Source organism: Prionailurus bengalensis, chromosome D2, assembly GCF_016509475.1.
Source record: "Prionailurus bengalensis isolate Pbe53 chromosome D2, Fcat_Pben_1.1_paternal_pri, whole genome shotgun sequence".
Taxonomy (NCBI): Eukaryota; Metazoa; Chordata; class Mammalia; order Carnivora; family Felidae; genus Prionailurus; species Prionailurus bengalensis.
The window spans coordinates 80,002,947-80,020,761 of record NC_057351.1 but is presented as its reverse complement, the minus strand read 5'-3'; the positions used below and the strand labels follow the sequence as shown (position 1 = coordinate 80,020,761).

The 17,815-nt window shown below is 54.8% G+C and overlaps 1 protein-coding gene across 2 annotated transcripts in view; it reads left to right on the top strand.

Annotated features, from left to right (window-relative positions):
- The window catches only part of EEF1AKMT2 (EEF1A lysine methyltransferase 2), a 90,986-nt gene that overhangs the window by 34,306 nt on the left and 38,865 nt on the right, over positions 1-17,815 (top strand). Inside the window, exon 6 of one of the 2 annotated variants that reach the window (XM_043597810.1) lies at positions 3,384-4,079. The exons of the other annotated variant lie outside the window; for it this stretch is intronic. Coding sequence (XP_043453745.1) covers positions 3,384-3,427 — 44 coding nt within the window. The 3' untranslated portion in view covers positions 3,428-4,079. Of the gene's footprint in view, positions 1-3,383; positions 4,080-17,815 lie in introns of those variants that run through there. 2 annotated transcript variants of the gene reach the window in all.

Below are 17,815 nucleotides of genomic sequence, written 5' to 3'. Positions count from 1 at the left end.
AGGAGTTGGAATGGCATTGTTTATTGGCCTGGGAAGCCAGGCAAGCGTCTTGTGCTGCCTACAACGCATTAGCAGACTTCCAAATGACATACTAGCATATGTGTTCCCAGCACTTCCCACAGGCTGGAAGGGGATCCCTCCTTGCTCCAGATCCTAGACTCCGTTGAAAGATGTCACCTGGTCTGAGGACTTGGGAGGGAATGGAGTTAGTAGACCTGGTGAAACTCACTGTTCCGGACTTGGCCAGGTTTTGGTTTCATTTTAATTTATCCACTTAGCAGTGACTTGTCTCAGTTACAGTTTTGATACTGAATTGCAGATCTGTGGGGTTTTGTTTCCCCGCCCCCAACCCCATCCCTTAACTGGCGACAGCTAGATAAAAAACCAGAAACAGCTACCTCCCGATGACAGGCCCCTGTTAGTGGGAGGAGGTTTGTGTTCTAAGTGCAGGACTTGTGGCCCTTGACCCAGGGTCTGCACTTGGCTAGGGGTCTGCATGCTGCCAGCGGTCCTGCAGACCCAGGAGCATGCGGCGATCCAGCTCCCAGGGCGCCGTTCCAGTCTAGGAAACTAAGGAGAGGCTTGGGGCAGGTCTGTTTTTTCCCCAAATTCCCCTCTAGAGAAGAAGGTGGTTTTAAGACCGGTTCAGATCATTTTGCCCAAGGACTTCTTATTTTCCCCTGAGAATGTGATGTTGATAACGTGACCCTTTTAACGTTGAAGACCAGTTTTAAATAAAAGTTAGTATTGTCTGCTGCAGAAGTGGACTTGAATTCCTAAGGCTGGCAGCACGAGTGCTCCACGATTGTGATTGATAATGTTTTCAGTCAGTTTCTCCCTTCTGTTTTCAATTTAGGATATGTCGCACACGTAGTAGTGTTTTGGAAGTTTTTAAAGTTCTTTTAGGAAGACCTTTATGTTAAGATACCTTAGAGGGGTCGTGGTGGCTCTCCTTCGTTGACATCCTACAGGAAGCCCCATTGTTATTTCTTAGGCTCTTTCTCTCCACACCTGTCACCTCTCTCTGTCCCCCTGTTGATGACTTCACTGTCACCTGGCCTCCATCCCCCCCCCCCCCCCCCCCCAGTTCTGTGGAAGCCTGATGGGCTGCGTGTCCTTTAAGCGGGTTCAGCGGGCAGGCGCCTGACCAATGGTGGAAGGGTTGGGAAGGGCTAGCCAGCTCTCTCTTCCCCTGCTGGAGACTGGAGACCAGGCACCCCGGTACACTCTGGGAGCTGGCAGCAGGGGACGCCTCGGAGCAGGCTGGTATGTCTTTGCCGTGCTCTTTAAACAGTACGCCCTTCTCACCCACTGCTTGGTGCGGTGGTGGGTCCCAGAGACCGAGAGCCGGACCCACTGGCGGACTGTTCAGCCGATGTTGTGTCCCGGCCGTGCGACTTTTTTTGAATTGCATACTGCACGGAAACTTTTCGTCCTTGCCCTTAAAAAAAAAAAAAATACAAAAACAAAACCAAACCTGATACAAGCAAACACGCAGGTCAGCACCACTGCCATCATTAGCCGTACCACACACACCTCTCTGATGTGTAATAAAAGAAACCTGCAGGCATAATTTGTTATGTAATATGCTGATAATACAAGTTTCGGTTTTAGATGGAAACCAGATGTGGAGGGGCTCTCTTTAATTGATCCAGCAAGGGGGACACGTTAAGAGATTAACTAGCCCTTGCAAAACCCCAAAGATGATTTTTTTTTTCTGTTTGTTCGTTTTTTGTCTTGAGGGGAGACTCCTAAACCTGGGGCTTTTTTCGAGGCTTTTGCCTCTGAGCTGCTTGCTTTGCTGCAGCTGTCGTTTTTGTCAGACCCTTCCTCTCTTGAAAGAACCAGTTTGTTGCCAACACGAAGCACATGGCCCGTTCTGGCTGGGCTCCGCGCAGCTTAACTCTGCTGGGCTCCACACTCCTCCTTGTCTTGTCCAGCTGCTGCCCTGCCCTGCACCCTACAAAACAGGGCCTGGCCGGGGGACTTGAGCCCTGCAAGGAATGTTGACTGGCCTCCCTCAAGTCCTCTCTGAAATGTCTGATCATCCAGGGAGAGTCGCTGTTTAAACTTGCCCCGTGAATACACTTTCCAAAATCATTGCCTCTCCTCCTCTGATTAATTTCTGTGTTTGTTTCCTGCCTAACTTTATGAGGGTTCTTTCTACATGGCTGAATCACCTTTATTATGGCCCAGGGTCGGGGACTGCACTGTAATAGCTGACCCCATTAACAGCAGTTTCATTGCGTGCTGGGATGTGAGCTTTGGAAACAAACCCCCGAGGCTTAGATACACTGATGTGCCCAGAGACTTGCTTAGAAAATTTTTGTTTTAGCGCAGTTTACATTAACATGATTAATGACCGCGCCACTGAAAAGTCTATATTCAAAAGCAATTTACCATTCCCTAGGGTTCTTCTTGTGGCGAAGCAATTTTCTTTGCCAAACAACTTTGTTTTAAGGTAATTTCTTCTTTGATGTTTAATCCAAACCTCCTGTGCACACGGTTTTGGATCAAGGCTAGGGCTCCAAAAATTGTGAGTTGTGGTCTGGTGGTGCCTGCCTTAACCTTCCCGAACTCGGGTCGGAGGGCACCGGGATTCTTGATCTAAGAAAGCTCTCTGGGATCCGAAGCAGCAGCAGAGTTCGTGCGGAGCTGGTTCGGACGGACGGGAGGAAATCTTCCAGGGGGTAACTTGGCTTCAGGGTGTCTTGGAGAAGGGAAGTGAGGAGGCTGGAGCTGAGGACAAGATTTCTTTCTTTCTTTCTTTTTTTTTTTTTCTTCCTTGCATCGACTGGAGATACTTGAGCTTTAAAAAAGAAAAAAACAACAACAAAACAGAGACGTCTTTGCCGCGGCCACCACCACCTTCTCCTTTTCTTCCTCTTCTTTTTTTTGTTAAATGTGGGTGATGGAGGGGAGGGGGGAATACTGATGGGTGGGTCTGAAAGCAGCCTTAGGAACCCGAGAAAATAAAAACACATTTGAAGGACTCTGGAAGATTTTGCATTTCAAAGGGTCCACCTTGTAGAATTTCACATCACGTCAGGGGTTATGGAGAAGTGTGACAGGCACCCCCAGCTTCTTTAATGGTTCTCCTCCTCTCCTGCTGCGGGGGGCTGCACGGGAAGCTGTCTTTTGCGGGGGGTGGGGGTGCGGCGGGGGCAGTTTGGCCAGACCGTGCCGGGGATATCTCGGAAAGAAACAACGGTGCCCCTTAGGCATCTGTAGTTCCTGGGGGCACTTTTTCCACGGGGCCACTCTCAGGAGGTGAAAGCAAACTCTGTCGCTAAAGAGCCCATTTGACCCCAGAATGGGCGCGGCGGGGGGGGGGGGGGGGGGGGGGCAGGCCAACTCCTGACTGCTGTCGCTCTTTTCCTTAGGCTCGTGGAACAAAGAAACAGATTCTCCCTCTGCACTGGTGTAATATGGTTCCCTAGTTCCCAGGATTCCGGACCATGAAAAGTTGGGCGCAGCAGGCTTCAGCCGAAACGGGTGTGGATTGTTCCAAGAATAATAGCGGTGCCCACTGGGTATTGAAGGCCTACCCTGGGCCAGAGGCGTTGCGTGCGCTCTCCAGTTTTCAAAGCATTCCTGCAGTTACGGCTGAAGGAATTGAGGCTCAGAGAGGCCAAGTAACTGGCCGAAGGCCGCACAGCTTCTAGGCCGGAGAGGGTCGTAGTTCTGTCGGGGTCTGTCTCTCTTCAGAGCCTGGTTGTTTTCCACACGCGTGCTGTTGGTTGGTGCCTTCCTAAGATAGAGGCATCGGTTCTGTTTTATCTCAAAGCATACATTTTGCTTAGTGTTGTTAACACCCCAGGGAAACTTAGCAATTCTGACCCCCTCTTTGCCGTGCCCCCCCTTTCCCTACAGCTTTTAAAAAAATTTTAAACGGGGGGGGGGGTGGGGCTTGGATTCTAGTTCTGCCACAGGACCAATGGCAGTGCCTCAATTGGGAAGATTGAGATATTTTGCTTCATCCTTACAAAAGACAGATTCACAAGAAAATGTAATTATTCCCAGTGACCTTCTAGGGGAAATGGGAAATAAATCTGTCAGCCCAGAAGAGGTATCACCATGTATTCGGATTGTGTTTTCTATTCAAAGAGATTGTTTAAAAGGGATTTCGGCATTTTTTTTTTTTTTTTCCTCTGCGTTTGTAATTCAGATCTCTCAAAGTAAACCATTTCGTGGTGCTTGCCACCCCAGATTTGTATAATATCACGTTTTGTTTACATGCCTAAAGTAATCAAATAACTGAACCCAATTGTGCGGCCTTCAGTGTGTGGGAACTTGGTACATCCCAGCCGGGCCCCTGGTACATCCCAGCAGAGGCCCTGTGTTCTGTCTCAGACACATGGCTCTTCACAGGTTGATCCTGGGTTGGGGGCTGGGGGATGGTGTGAGCATCCTGTCTCCAGCAAGACCTGCCTGGCTGGATCTCCTGCCCTAAAAAGTTTGTGGGAAATGGCTGGGGCCTCTGTGCAGAGTTTCTAGACTCTAGAGCCCTCAATCTCCACCTTAGCTGCACAGTAGAATCACCTGGAGAGCGATTTACAAAAGAAAAAAAAAAATCCCAGTGCCCACGCTCTATCCAGGACCAGTCACATCAGAATCTTGGAGAGAAGGCTCAGCATTGGTGTTAAAAAATATTTTTTTTTAGTGTTTGTTTATTTTTGAGAGAGAGAGAGAGAGAGAGAGAGTGGGAGACAGAGCACGAGTGGGGGAGGAGCAGAGAGAGAGGGAGGGAGACACAATCTGAAGCAGGCTCCAGGCTCTGAGCCCTCAGCACAGAGCCCGATGCAGGGCTCGAACCCACAAACTGTGCGATCATGACCTGCGCCGACGTTGGACGTTTAGCCAACTGAGCCACCCAGGTGCCCTCCACATTGGTGTTTTTGAAACTTGTGAGTTGATCCTGTTGTGCAGCCCGAAGGAGGGATGTGGGCTGGGGTAGACCCCACGCTTCCCTCAGGGACCTTCCTCTTCGGGAGTGGAATAAACCTACTGGAATTTTCTGTTGCTGCCATATCTCAGTGAAGGAGGATCTGAAAGGTACCCGTGTCTGGGCGAAGCGCCTGCTGTAGACATCATCGGGTTAGTTCCCATTTCTGTTGGGCCAAGTCTTGGGCACGCCTCCCCGTGAGCGGGATTCAGCCACAACCCCTCTGAGCTGCCTTCTTTGTGGAAGGAAGAGGGTAGGTTGTGTTCAGCTGGCTGCCTCGGAGCAGTTCTCAGGCGGGCCCTGCCTCCCCGCTATCTTTGCTGGTCTTTTCAGCCTCTTGTCCCTTCTGCAGGTTTGACACATGGTGTCCCGCCGGGGTACAGGGGAGGGAAGACGCAGTTTGGGTCCCGTGCGCCTCATGGTTGATTCTCGATGAGGAGCTGGTCCTTTCCACCTGCGTTGGCCGCGACTGTCACGCTCTCCGGCCGCCTGGTTGTACCTGACTGCTCAGAACCTGTCCTCTTGCAGGCATACTTGGAATTAGGTGTCGTAGAATTATGTCTAGAGTGACCAGGGGCTGAAGAGAGCACGGACTTCTCTCACCTGCTTGTTACCTTACGGAGGAGAAATCTAGGCCCCCCCCCCCCCCCCCCCCCCCCGCCCCGCTCCCCCAACAGGTGCGGTGACTTTCCCCAGGTCACGCAGCTGGCGCACAGAGGAACGGGAACCTTTGGCTTTTGGGTCCCCTGCTCCAGGGCTGTGTTCTCTGCTGAGAGACTTTGAAGCACAGCCTTGCTTGCGGGATGGCGTGCTGTATGTAGCACAGACCGGCAGACAGAGGAGTCCTGGTTCAGAGTTCAGGCCAGTGAAACAGGCCATCCGTGGCCCGTGGCCCACTTCAACAGTCCGTCCCATTTGTAATTTCCTTCCCTGGTGCCTACTCAGCAGGGATCCCTTAGGTTGCTCAAAGGGTAGGCTCAGTATATAAACCCCTAGCAGGGGAAACTGAGTCCCGACGGAAAAGTCCTAGAACCTTGAACTTGATGAAAAGGGTTTTGGTTGCTTTGGCCGAGGTTTGTCCACGTTCTCTTCTGGGCCCTGGTAATGGTGGTAAATAAGGGCCCTTTCCACCGTGCTAGGAGTTGGGTTTGGGCCTAATGAGGTGGGCCCGTGAGAAAGAGGGAGCCCGTGACGCCTGCGTTCACGTAGCCGGTGCTGACTGGGCACGTGCTGAGCGTCCCGACGGGGCGCTGGGCACTCCACTTCGTGAGTTCATTTGATCCTCCGGGCAGCCTGCGGCCGAGGTGCTTGCTCTGTCCCTTGCTGGAGACACTGTCCCCCCCGGAGCCAGAGGGGCAGTGGGATCTCAGCTCATCCTGGCTGGCTCCAGTCCCGCATTCTCGCCACCATGCCGCGTTCGCTCTTCGTCCAGCGCCTGCCTCGGTGGAAAGGCGGTGCGGTCCCTTCCGTAAGCCGGGCGTGTCGTCCTGGGGGCTGTTCCCGGGCCGTTGCTGCCTGGGCACTGTGCTGCTACCTCCAGGAGGGGCTCGGGTGGCCCAGGGGCTCCTTTCTGGACAGCAGGGCCCGGCCGGGGCCTCTCTGCGTCCCGGTGGTTCCGGCAGTGCCCTGGATAGAGGAGGTGGCTTCGTGTGGGTCCAGTGCTCCTGCTTGGGGAGGCCACCCTCCTCCCAGCGGCCCTCTGGCTGAAGTGCCCTGACGGACAAGGCCCAGCTGGGAGAGGCCTCGGCCGCGCCTGGAATTCCCCTCGCTCTGGCATTCACGTTGGCCGGGGGCCTGGGAGCGGAGGGAGGTGCCATCTGCCGGCTGGGAGCAGCCTGTCTGCATGCTTGGAGGTGGAAGGACAGAGTCCTCCATAGCTGGCCACCTCCACGCTCTGGGTGAGGAGAAGGGGTCGTGTCCGGGGGTGGGGGACGGGGGGGGCGTGTCTGTGGTTCTGAGGCTCCAGAGAGGGTGTGGGATGTGGGGGCCCCCATGGTATAGTCCGGGGGGGGGCCACCCTCCTGCGAAGGCTCCTTGCTCGCTGGACTGGTTTGCGATGTGACCCTCTGGGCCCGGATTTCTCATCTTGCTGGCCCTGCCTCCCAGCCTTTTAAGGAGCCGTTAAGAGCCTGTCTGAGAAGCCCCCTCGAAGGGCGTGGTGCCTCGTGGAGGGACACAAGGTAGCAGATGCCCATCGGCCCACAGGGCACACGTTCTTCCAGGCAGAGTCCGGGGCAGGCCGCCTTGCAGCCGGGGACGAACCGCAGAGGAGCTTCGGGCAGAGCGAGGGTGGCACCCAGGTCTGTGTCACTTGGGGCAAGGGCAGCGCTGCACTCTGGAATCGGTGCTGGGGTTCAGATCCCACGTCTGCCCTTTGTTGACCATCTGCCCTTGGGCCCGTGACTGTGTCTCCCAGCCTGGGTTCCCTCATCTGGACGATGGCCATGCTGACAGCATCCGACCTGCGGGTGGGGGACACTGAGTGAGACCATGGGTGGAGACTCGTAGAGCCCAGCACGTGTTAGTGAGCGGCCTGTGCGGCCTGTGGCAGGCGCATGCTGTTGGGAGGACAGGTGGAGGGCTGGGAGGGCAAGGGGAAGACAAGGACAGTTGTCCTCATGGTCTCAGTGGGTGACAGGGCGAAGCACAGAGCTGAGCTCGGCTGGAGGGGCCAGATGGGGGTGGGTAGAGGCTTTCGTCACCCAGCATTCTCCATTCTTGAGGTGTCTTGGGAGTTTTTCAGGAGGAAGGGTTGAAGGCATGTGTTATAATTTAGTCTGCAGTGTGTTTCTGAACAAGAGTTAAGACTGGTGAAATCTCTTCAGCTTTCTCTTTAGGAAACAAAATCTCTGTTTACCAAAAGTGACCGACTTTGGTCCTAAACCTGGAAAAGTAAATTGGCGTGAGCGTTGCAGTGCGGCCTCAGGACCGGGGCTGTGTTCTCGCCAGCCTCTGAGTGTGAGGGTGCCCCTTGCAGGCCTCCAGGGTTGCTCACCTCTGGACTGAGTGGGAGGCGCCTTTACCCCCTTCTTAGATCCGCTCTGGATTCTTTGCAGCTGATGTCGTTATTTGGTCTTGTCCCCTCTTTCGCGTCCACAAGCTGCCTTCACAGCTGCATGCAGCATGGTGCAGGGCATAGTGTCACTGCTGGGGGTGTTCGCCCCCCAGCCGGGCCGCCTCTTGCCGACCCCTGGCGTGTGATTCCATTTGACTCTGGACCCCGGCGCCGCCTGAACACGACCGGCCATCCCTCCAGGAGCGAGAGCTCATCTAAGCTCGTCCCGAGTTTTTGAACCAAGCCCTTGACCCAGCTGACAGAGAGAACAGCCTTTGCCCTCTTCAGTGGTCACTGGGCTTCTCTTGGCGCAAGCCGGTGGTTCCTGACGGTCTCCGCCCACGTGTCTTCTGAGCATCACGCCTCGTCAGCCCCAGCCTGGCATCCTGCAGGGTGAACGGGGGGACCGTCTTGGCATGTGAGATTGCCTACTGGACTTTGGGCAGCTTTGAGGGAGACCCCGTCGGTACTGGAGTGGGAAGGCTTGGTATTATTTACGGGGTTCTGGGCAGGGGCCCTGACTCCAAGCTGCAGCAGCCCCTTCCCCTCAGAGGCCGGCATGGGTAGTTGGGGGTGGCCTTGGAGAGCCCCCTGCAGAGGACCCACCAAAGTGACTGGGCTCAGCTGGCCTTGACACAGACCCTCTTCTTGGCATCATGGAGCTTGGTGACTGTGGGGCTCTGTGTGAGGGAGGCAATAACTAAGGCCTCTGGTCTTGGTGGATGTGACAGAACTCTTCCTCACCCTCTTCGCCCCTTCAGATGTGTCATTGTTCCTGCCGTGACCACAGAACTCTCTGCCATCCTGGTGGTCCCCCAGGCACAACGCAGTCAGTCAGTATTTAGTAAACGCCCACTGTGCGTGTCAGGCCCTGAAGAATTCAGAGATGAGTAAAGCGTGTTCCTGTTTTTGCAGAGCTCACGGGCTTGTGTAACGGACAGTGAGACGGCAGTTGTTGTTTCTAATTATTTTATTTTTAGTAATCTCTACCCTCAACGTGGGGCTTGAACTCACGACCCTGAGATCAAGAGTCACAAGCTCTTCTGACTCGGACAGCCGGGCGCCCCCACAGACAGCAGTTGTCTTGACTGAGTTCCTACTACGTGCCGGACAGAGGGTACTGAGTGTGATGGAGATGTGTGTGCACAGGGTACCGGGGAACCACAGTTCCGTGGGAGTCACAGGAAGGTCATTTAAACCAAGCCAAGGGGAGGAGGGTAGAAGGGCTCCCTGAGCCTTGAAGAATGAGCAGGAGTTGAGACAGGTGAAGGATGGGGGACAGGAGATGTTCCAGAGCGGGGAGAGGTGAGTGTGGAGGCATGGAAGCGTGATGCCAACTGTGGGGCACTTGGGGGGAACGGCAGGTGGTGGACAGTCACCCGGACCTGGCTGCCTGGGTGAGAAGAACTTGTTGGCTTAAACTGGTCAAGGTCAGGATGGCAGCAGGTGCAAGGCAAAGGAGTCCCGCCTTTATCTCGAGGGCTGGGAGCAGGGAGCCATATATCGATGCTGTGCTTCTGGAGGCTCAGCGTTTGGGGGCGCAGGTTGGGTTGGAGCAGACAACTGGGAGCCGGCTGACTGAGCTGCGAGCGCGATGTTGAACCAGGGCGGGGCGAAGGCCAGAGGGCATAGCTGTTGGTCGGTCACCACCTGGAAAGGGGAGAACAGCCTTCAACAGTCCTCACTGGGGGCCGCCTTCCAGGGAGACTACCCTGGGGCCTAGTCCTTTTGACCTTGGAGTGACCTCCTTGGAGGGCACAAGATGAGCCCCCGATACGTGGAACTTTCATCGAGTGCCTTCTTGATGGCCAGAGGGATGTGGGCTTTGTTTAGTTTTAGTGTGAGCTCTCGCTTTCAGCGGGGACCCTTGAGATTCCCAAGAACTTTCAACGTTTCTTGCCTGTGCCTGCACTGGAACTAAAGAAATCAAAACGGACAAAAGCCTTTGGCGTTGGCGGAGTTGAAAACATCCGATTCAGTGTAAAGCTATCTTTGTCCGCCCCCCCCACCCCCCACCTTGATGGAAACAAGTAACCATGTCGGTGCGATTTGAAAAAGGAGCTTCAGTGCCCTTTGGGCTCTGTCATGGCACGTGCTCTCCGGTGTTGTCCAGGGTGGGGGAGTTGCTGACACAAACACGCGAGAATGTTCTGCCTGGGTCACCTGACTTCTGGCGCCCGGTGCTCCTGTGGCCTCCACACCCTCAGATGCCAGCCCGGATTCCAGGCCCCGTTGACTGTGCGGCACGTGACTCAGACCCAGAGGAGGAGAATTAAGGAAAATAATGAGCCGGCGAGGGCAGGCAGGCCAGCAGCCCATCTCGGCTTTTGGGGTGTCTCTTCTAAGCCCCGTAGGGTTTTTGCTCATCAGCGTTCAGTCCTGAGAAGAGAAGTTAGCTTTAAATAAACCTTAATTTTGGCAGCAAACCTCCCTGTTCTTCTTCTCGTGCCCGGGGAGGTTAGCAGACGCCCGCACCTATTAGAAAGAAAAGTAGACGAGAGGTCGGGCCCGGCCGAGGCCAAGTAGGCCGCAAGGTGACCTGTGACCTGGAGCAGAAGAGCCACGTGCTGGGAATAGGGGTCCCGCCTGGTGGGTCCAACTCCCCGGCTGCCGAGGGGGCGATGGTCTGTTGACTTGCCTTAAAAGCCAGTCTGTTTTCTAAACTTGTGTGAGGTTCAGGCACGTCCCTGAGCATTACAGAAAAGACTCCCAGGGCATTGGTGCTCTGAGATGCAGCCCAAGTCCCCAGCGACCACGGTGCCACGTCAGAGCACGGTCGGCCTCGTGGCTGCTCCACGGGTGCCTGAGCGGTGACTGAGGCTTGCAGGTGTCCTCCTGGGCTTTGAACCCACGTGAAGATGCCTGGGCCAGCCCTTCCCCTGCACTTGTGAGAGAATGACCTAGCAAGCTGCTTCTGTCTGTTTCTGGGTGATCTGTGGGGCCTCAGGGAGACCCGGTGATGCCCCTCATGGAAGGCAGTGAGTGGCATTTGCTGGGCTTTGGGTGCTCCTGGGGGGGCACCAGGGCCTAATTTCCAGCTCATAGCTGTGGCAGAAGGAGAGAGCTGGGGGCCCAGGGGCTTGAACCCCCATCAGGTTGGGCCCATTGCTCATTTGGCCTCTGCTCAGGTTTCGTCCCAACCACCAGTGTGGGGGTTGCGGCCGGTGGTGTCTTAGGGCCCTGGAGGAGAAGACCGTGATCCCGAGTGCCCCTGCTTGGGAATGACCCTGGCACACCCTACTAAGGAGATGGGGGAGAAGACGTCAGGGGCGGGGCTTCATCCCGAAGGCAGGAGGAAGGGTATGTCGCTGCGTTCACGTGTGCCCTGTGCCCTGCTCACGTGGACCTCCTGCAGCCCCGCAAGGAAGTGCAGAAGGGCGTCTCTTTGTGGCCCCGTCAGCAGAGCTGGGGGAGTGTCTTGCCGTTTTGGAGAACTCGTAGGGAGGCAGCGCTGTGAAGGGTGACAGGGATTGTCGCGTGCGGCACCCGGAGCCCCACTCCGCCCCAGCGCACAGTAAAGAGGGGCCACCCTGGGAGCGCGTCTTGTGGGGTGCCAGTGATCGACAGCCTTAGGTGAGGGGTCCCTGGTCACTAGAGGTGACCAGGGCTCCAGAGTGGTGGACAGGACAGGAACCAGGTGGGAACAGCATCTGAAAGCCCTTAAGCAATTGTCTTACTTTGTTTTTTCTTGAGGATTTCCTTCAGAGAGGAGTGAGCCTCTTACCGGGCAGGCCGGTACCCAGGAGCCCAGGCAGGCTGATGCTAGAAAAGCCTCCGTGGAGGAGAGACGAGGGCACGGAACAAGGATATGGGAGCCCTGGATTCTAGTCCTGCCATTTTATTGCACTTGACTTGGAACCAGCCACTTAACTTCCCTGTGGACTGGGACTAGCTGTGTCTATTTCACAGGGTGGGGAGGGATACATAGGAGGCCGAAGTCAGAGCCCCCAGTTCGTATTCGGCTTCTCTTCACCGCGCGAGTACTTTTTTTTTTTTTTTTTTTTTTTACTTTTATTTTAAATGTTTATTTCTCAGAGAGAGACAGACGGAGAGACAGAGCATGAGCGGGGGAGGGGCAGTGAGAGAGAGGGAGACACAGAATCGGAAGCAGGCTCCAGGCTCCGAGCTGGCAGCACAGAGCCCGATGTGGGGCTCGAACTCGTGAGCTGCGAGATCATGACCTGAGCCGAAGTCGGACGCCCAACGGACGGAGCCACCCAGGCGCCCCTCGCAAGTCCTTTTCGAACGCCCCCTCCTTGCAGGCATCGTGCTAAGCGCGTTACGGCACCTCACTTGGTCCTCACGTCCATCTTCAGAAGTGGGCGCCATGATGGTTCCCTCTTTATAGACGAAGAAATCGAGGTTTCTCCCGGTACAGATGCCCACGTTCATTCTGCTGGTGGGCAGTAGCCCTGGGGTTTGAACGCCCGGCTCTCTAATCTTTATTAGAGGTTGACAAACTAAGCCCACGGGCCACATCTGGCCCGCTGCCTGCTTTTGTAAGTAAAATTTTACTGGCACACAGCCATGCCCGTTTGTGTTTGCAGTGTCGATGGCTGCCTTCACGCTCCGACAGCAGAGTTGGGTGGTGGCGACAGAGACCGTACGGTCTACAGAGGCTTAAGTATTTACTACCTGCCTTTTACAGGAACAGCGGGCTGGCTCTTCTCTGTATGGATGCTGTATACGCTGTCCTCTGTAGTAGCCAGTAGCCACATACAGCTATTTCAATGTTTTTCAGCTTCGTTGCGGTATAATTGACAGAATTATACGGTTATTGAGATTAATTGAGCCCCAGTGGAACGAAAAATTCAGAACTTCGGCCACACTGGCCACACGTCAAGTGCTCAGAGGATGCATGCACCTGTTTAGTGTCCTATTGGACAGGGCAGGTGTGGGCCCCTGCCACCATCACAGAAAATTCCATCGGATGGACGTGCGCCGCACCGTTCCCTGGTGTGTGGAAAAGCCAAACCTGAGAGAATCAAAGGTGTAGAGGAGGCGTCCCAGGGAGAGAGAGAACCACTGGCCTTTCCTGGCCCCCAAAACACGGAATTGAAAGTGAGTTCGCAGACTCAGAGGTGGCAGAGAAGTGTGTGATATGGACGGAGGGAACCTGGGTTCAGAAGAAGCTGTCCCCGCACCCCCCAGACTGCTGTCTGACCACGGGCAAGCCGCCCCGACTGCCCAGGCCACAGAGCCTGGGCATTAGTGACCAGCTGCTGTCTGAGGATCCCCCTCAGCCCTGCCCCTCTCTAGCCTGTGACCCCAGCTCCTTTCTCCACTCCCTGGCTCACCTGGGCTGGTGGCCTCATCAGCTCTTGGGTGCCTGGCCCGTCCCTGTCTCCGTCACCCACCCACCCCTGCCCCCACCACACTGAGATGGAATGGCCATATTTTCCACGGACACAGATAAGGAACCACTTTGCGCATTCACAATGGCGTACCGTGCAGCTCGAGGAAGGAAGAGGTGTCCCGGCTCCCTCAGCTAGCTGGTGGCATGCGGCTTTCTCCTTAAAATGCAGTTAGCGGCCACACCGAGGCAGTTCGTTGACTGATGTGGAGCGAGGCTGAACCGTAGCCCTTGGCCTGCTTGGTGCCGACAGTCTCTGAGTAAGAATCTCTTTAGAAGCTAATTCGGGGCCAGAGGCCTTTTGAGACGGGAAAGCAAATATGGGGAACCTGGGTTTCCAGTTCATTGGACTCAGTCATAACGTATCCGTGCCAGGGCCCCCTCCCTCGCCTTTGTGCACGCCACCGGACTCTTGGGTGTAGAGGAGAGCTGTGTGCTGGTTTCCTGCTGGGCTGCCCCGGGTCCAAGGATGACTGCTCTGGGGTTTCTAATGCTGCGTGTTGTCGGGAGTCTGGTCCTCTCCTGGGAGCAGCTGGGGGTGTCGGTGTATGAGTCTGCACGAGTCTCCCCAGCTTGGACGGTGCCCGCTCCCTTCGTAGCCAGAATGGAAACTGATAAAATGCAAGAATAAGATACAGGGAAGAGCTTTCTGAAGCTTGGGCAAGTGTGAAGAAAGGGGAAAAACAGACCAGCCTGGTGGATTTAGCTGTGGAGTAGGTGCACGACCAAAGCACTCGGTAAGGAGGAAGTTGGGGTTAAGAGAATGCACACAGAGAGGTTTTGTCTCTTGCTTTAAAAAGGAAAAGAATAGCCCCGGAAGGCCAGGCTTGACTGCATGCCCGCCTCTGACACTGCTTGCCTGTAGCCAGCCACTCCCCAAATGGTCTCCTGCGCCTTCCTTCCGTAGCCAGTGGAGGGCTGAGAGCACCGCGGGTTGGGCTGGGCCCAGAATTGCTCACTGCCCTCCCAACACCCACAAGTGGGGGTGGGGGGAGATCTTACATGTGTGCAAAAAAAAAAAAAAAAATGCCGTTGCAAGTCAGTTTACCGTGGTTTTTCTACTTAGAGGGTTAGTTTTTGTTGAGCACCTACTATGTGCCAGGCACTGTGTGTACGTTCTCCTCTGATTGTCCCGGACACATCAGCTGTTGGTAATTAGCCCCTCTCTACAGGAAAGGAGCTGAGCTCCAGCCATATCCTTGAGAGCGTGGGTCCTGACCCTGGTTCGTCTTTTCCAGAGTCTGTGTCCGCAACAGCCGGTGTTATCCTCAGTCATGGACTGTGCTGCCATTTGAAAGAAATCTCTTGCTCCTCTGGCTAAGGCTCCGCAGTCAACATTTTTATCAGGGCCTGTAGGCGGACAAATAGGTTGCTCTGTGGGTTGACATTTAAGCAAACCCACTTCATCGAGCTTTCCCTTTTAATGTGTTGTTATGGTACAAGAAGTCTTCATTTGTCCCGGGCTATTTTGAAATAAAAGGCAGGAAACCCCCCTCTCATTTCTATATCTTGCGCAGAAGTCATCAAAACAGAATCCTGTGTTCTGTGCAGGACTTGTGATTGCGGAAGCAGCTGTTCTGTTCACGGTGACCCGGCCGAAGCCAGCCATCTGTAGGCGTCAGGGCTCCAGAATTGTCTGTTCCATCTGCTGGGCGTACTTGCATTTGTTTAAAGTATTTGGCATGGAATCTCTTTCGTTCCCCACGTTGCGAGAGAGCCCAGAAGGGAGCCCTTCTCCTGAGGGCAGGGGCAGGCTCCAGGCCCTTGTCTGCTCCCAGCGAAGCCGCAGCTCGCCCTGTAGAATGGATGCCAGGCAGGGACACAACCCAGGTCGGGCACCTCCCCAAGTGGGAGGGCACTGTTGAGGATTGGGAGTTTCGTGGCACTACTCTGATGTGCTCAGGAGTTCAGACAGTCTGTGCTTTCTGGTCATTGTTGGGCTTTCAGCTAACTCAGAGTGAGCCAGGAGTGATGTAGACGGGCGTGCACGACGGTGGGGCACTGAGGCCCGGCCAGGCCGCTCGGCTCTGCGGACCGAGATGAGATGACCATACAGGTAGTTTCTGTCTGAGCAGTCAGCATCTGCTAGGCCACAGTCTGCACCCTTGTGGTCTGGGGGCCTGATGTGGTCCTCAGGCATGATTTGTTTGGCCCCCATGATGCCTTTTTTTTTTTTTTTAAGTTTATTTATTTTGAGAGAGACAGAGACAGTGGGGGAGGGGCAGACAGAGAGGGAGAGAGACTCCCAAGCAGGCTCCCCGTCATCAGCACAGAGCCTCATGCGGGGCTCAGACTCACGAAACCGGGAGATCATGACCTGAGTTGAAACCAAGAGTCAGACACCCAACTGACTGAGCCACCCAGGTGCCCCAGGCCCCCATGATGCTTTATGAATTTTTGCATTTCTTGACAGCATTTCAAAGCTGGGACTGTACAAAGAAGTCTGCTTTTCAGCCCTTCCTGACAAGTCAGGAGATTAGTGACGTCACCCCGGGCCCTCTTTCCCGCACACCTGCACAGTGCTAGCCGCGGCCGCGGCCGTGGCCTTCAGAGTGGCTGTCTGCTCCCCGGGACACGCCCTGTGCGCACCGGCCAGTTCCCACCTGGCACTCTTCACCCATGTATGTTCCCTGCTTGGCTCTGGAAGGCACTTGAGCGTGAGACCCCTGGAGTAGACCAGACATTCTGAGGACAGGTTGAGGTTTTCCGGCTCTCCGGGTCGCTTGGTGCAGGGTGAGCAGCGGTGAATGGCCCTGTGCAGTGCTCCGGGTCCTCGCCATGATCCCGCTAGGTGTTCTGCCCTGAGGTGAACCGACAGATGAACCAGCACGGAGCCCAGGGGACCTGCTGCCTTCCTCTCAGTGGAGCACTCACCCTGCTGGGAGGACGGCCCCACAAACCGGGCTCTCCCACCCAGTGTTCACTCCAGGGTGCCCTGCGATGCCCAGCGACCCGGGGATCCTTTTTCTTTTCTTTTTTTTTTTTTAAATTGTTTTAACGTTTATTTATTTTTGAGACAGAGAGAGACAGAGCATGAACAGGGGAAGGTCAGAGAGAGAGGGAGACACAGAATCTGAAACAGGCTCCAGGCTCTGAGCGGTCAGCACAGAGCCCAATGCGGGGCTCGAACCCACAGACCGTGAGATCGTGACCTAAGCCGAAGTCGGACGCTTAACCGACTGAGCCACCCAGGTGCCCCCGGGGATCCTTTTTCTATGTCTCTCCCCACCTCGCAGCCCTATACAGTCACTCAGGTACTGAGTAATCTTTCTAGTCTCAAATGCTTCCATGATTTTAACAGCGGCTGCAGGATTTTTTTTGAAAACAAAGATTTAATCTTTAAATTATCTTGACAGGCAGTCGAGCTGCCACATACGAAGTAGAGAGCTTCTGCTCGTGGTAGAGAGGAAAGATTTCTTCGAATAAATGAAAACACGCTTCTCAGATTCTTCTAGCTTAGCGTCTTTGACAGAGACCCCGTGAAGCGAGTGCAAGTGAGGGGAAGATTCCCCAGGTGGCAATTTGTATTCTCCCAGAAATTGAGTTTTCCTTCTCCTGTTCCCCCAAATATTTAATATCAGTTACCTCTTTCATTTACCTTTTTTTGCTCAACCCCATTTTTCTCTCCTCTTGTGGCAAGTATCGTGCAAGCAATTTTTTTCCTCCGTTTGTTTCTGACGCATTTCCCTAGACGGTCAACCTTTGGGTTTCGTAGTATCATTCCAGATATCTTGCCCCTTACGGACAAGCACTAGGTCAACTGTACCTGGATCCCTAGGTCCTGGCTCAGAGGAAGTGACTGTGGCAGGGCCCAGGCCTCCCACTCTTTCTTGACCTCACGGCCTTTTGCAAGAGACTCAGCCTCCTCCATGGGTCCCGGGTTTTTCATCTACAGTGCCGTCCTCCCCGTTCCTAGAGTTCTAGGTACCAAATGCACCAACGCACTGGTTTTCAAACTTTTGGGAGGACCGGAAGCTTCCGGAGGGCTTGTTACAACCTGATTGTTGGACCCCATTCACAGAGCGTCTGATCCAGTCATTTGGGGGGGTGGGGGAGGGGACTGAAACTTCATTTCTAACAAGGTCCCAGGTGAGGGTGCCGCTGGCGGTCCCGGGACCGCACTTTTGAGAACCACTGCACGAAAACCACATGGTTGAAGCGGGTGTCAAAAGCTTTAGTGTTTACCTCAGCAAGGGGGTGGGTCAGCCTGTGCAGGTCCCAGCTAGCGACTTGAATGCCTGCTCTGGGCAACTTGTGGGTCTGATCTTCCTTTTCATCTTTGCCGCGTGCAGAGGTGCACATTTAACAAAACTTTGCATCTTATTTTCTGGGAGACTTGACCCTCGGCGCCCAAAAAGGTTTCGTTTCCAGTTGCTGTGGACCGAATGTTTGTGTCCCCCCTCAAAAATCTGTATGTCGAAACCTAGTGCCCAAGGTGGTGGTGTTAGGAGGTGGGGCCTTT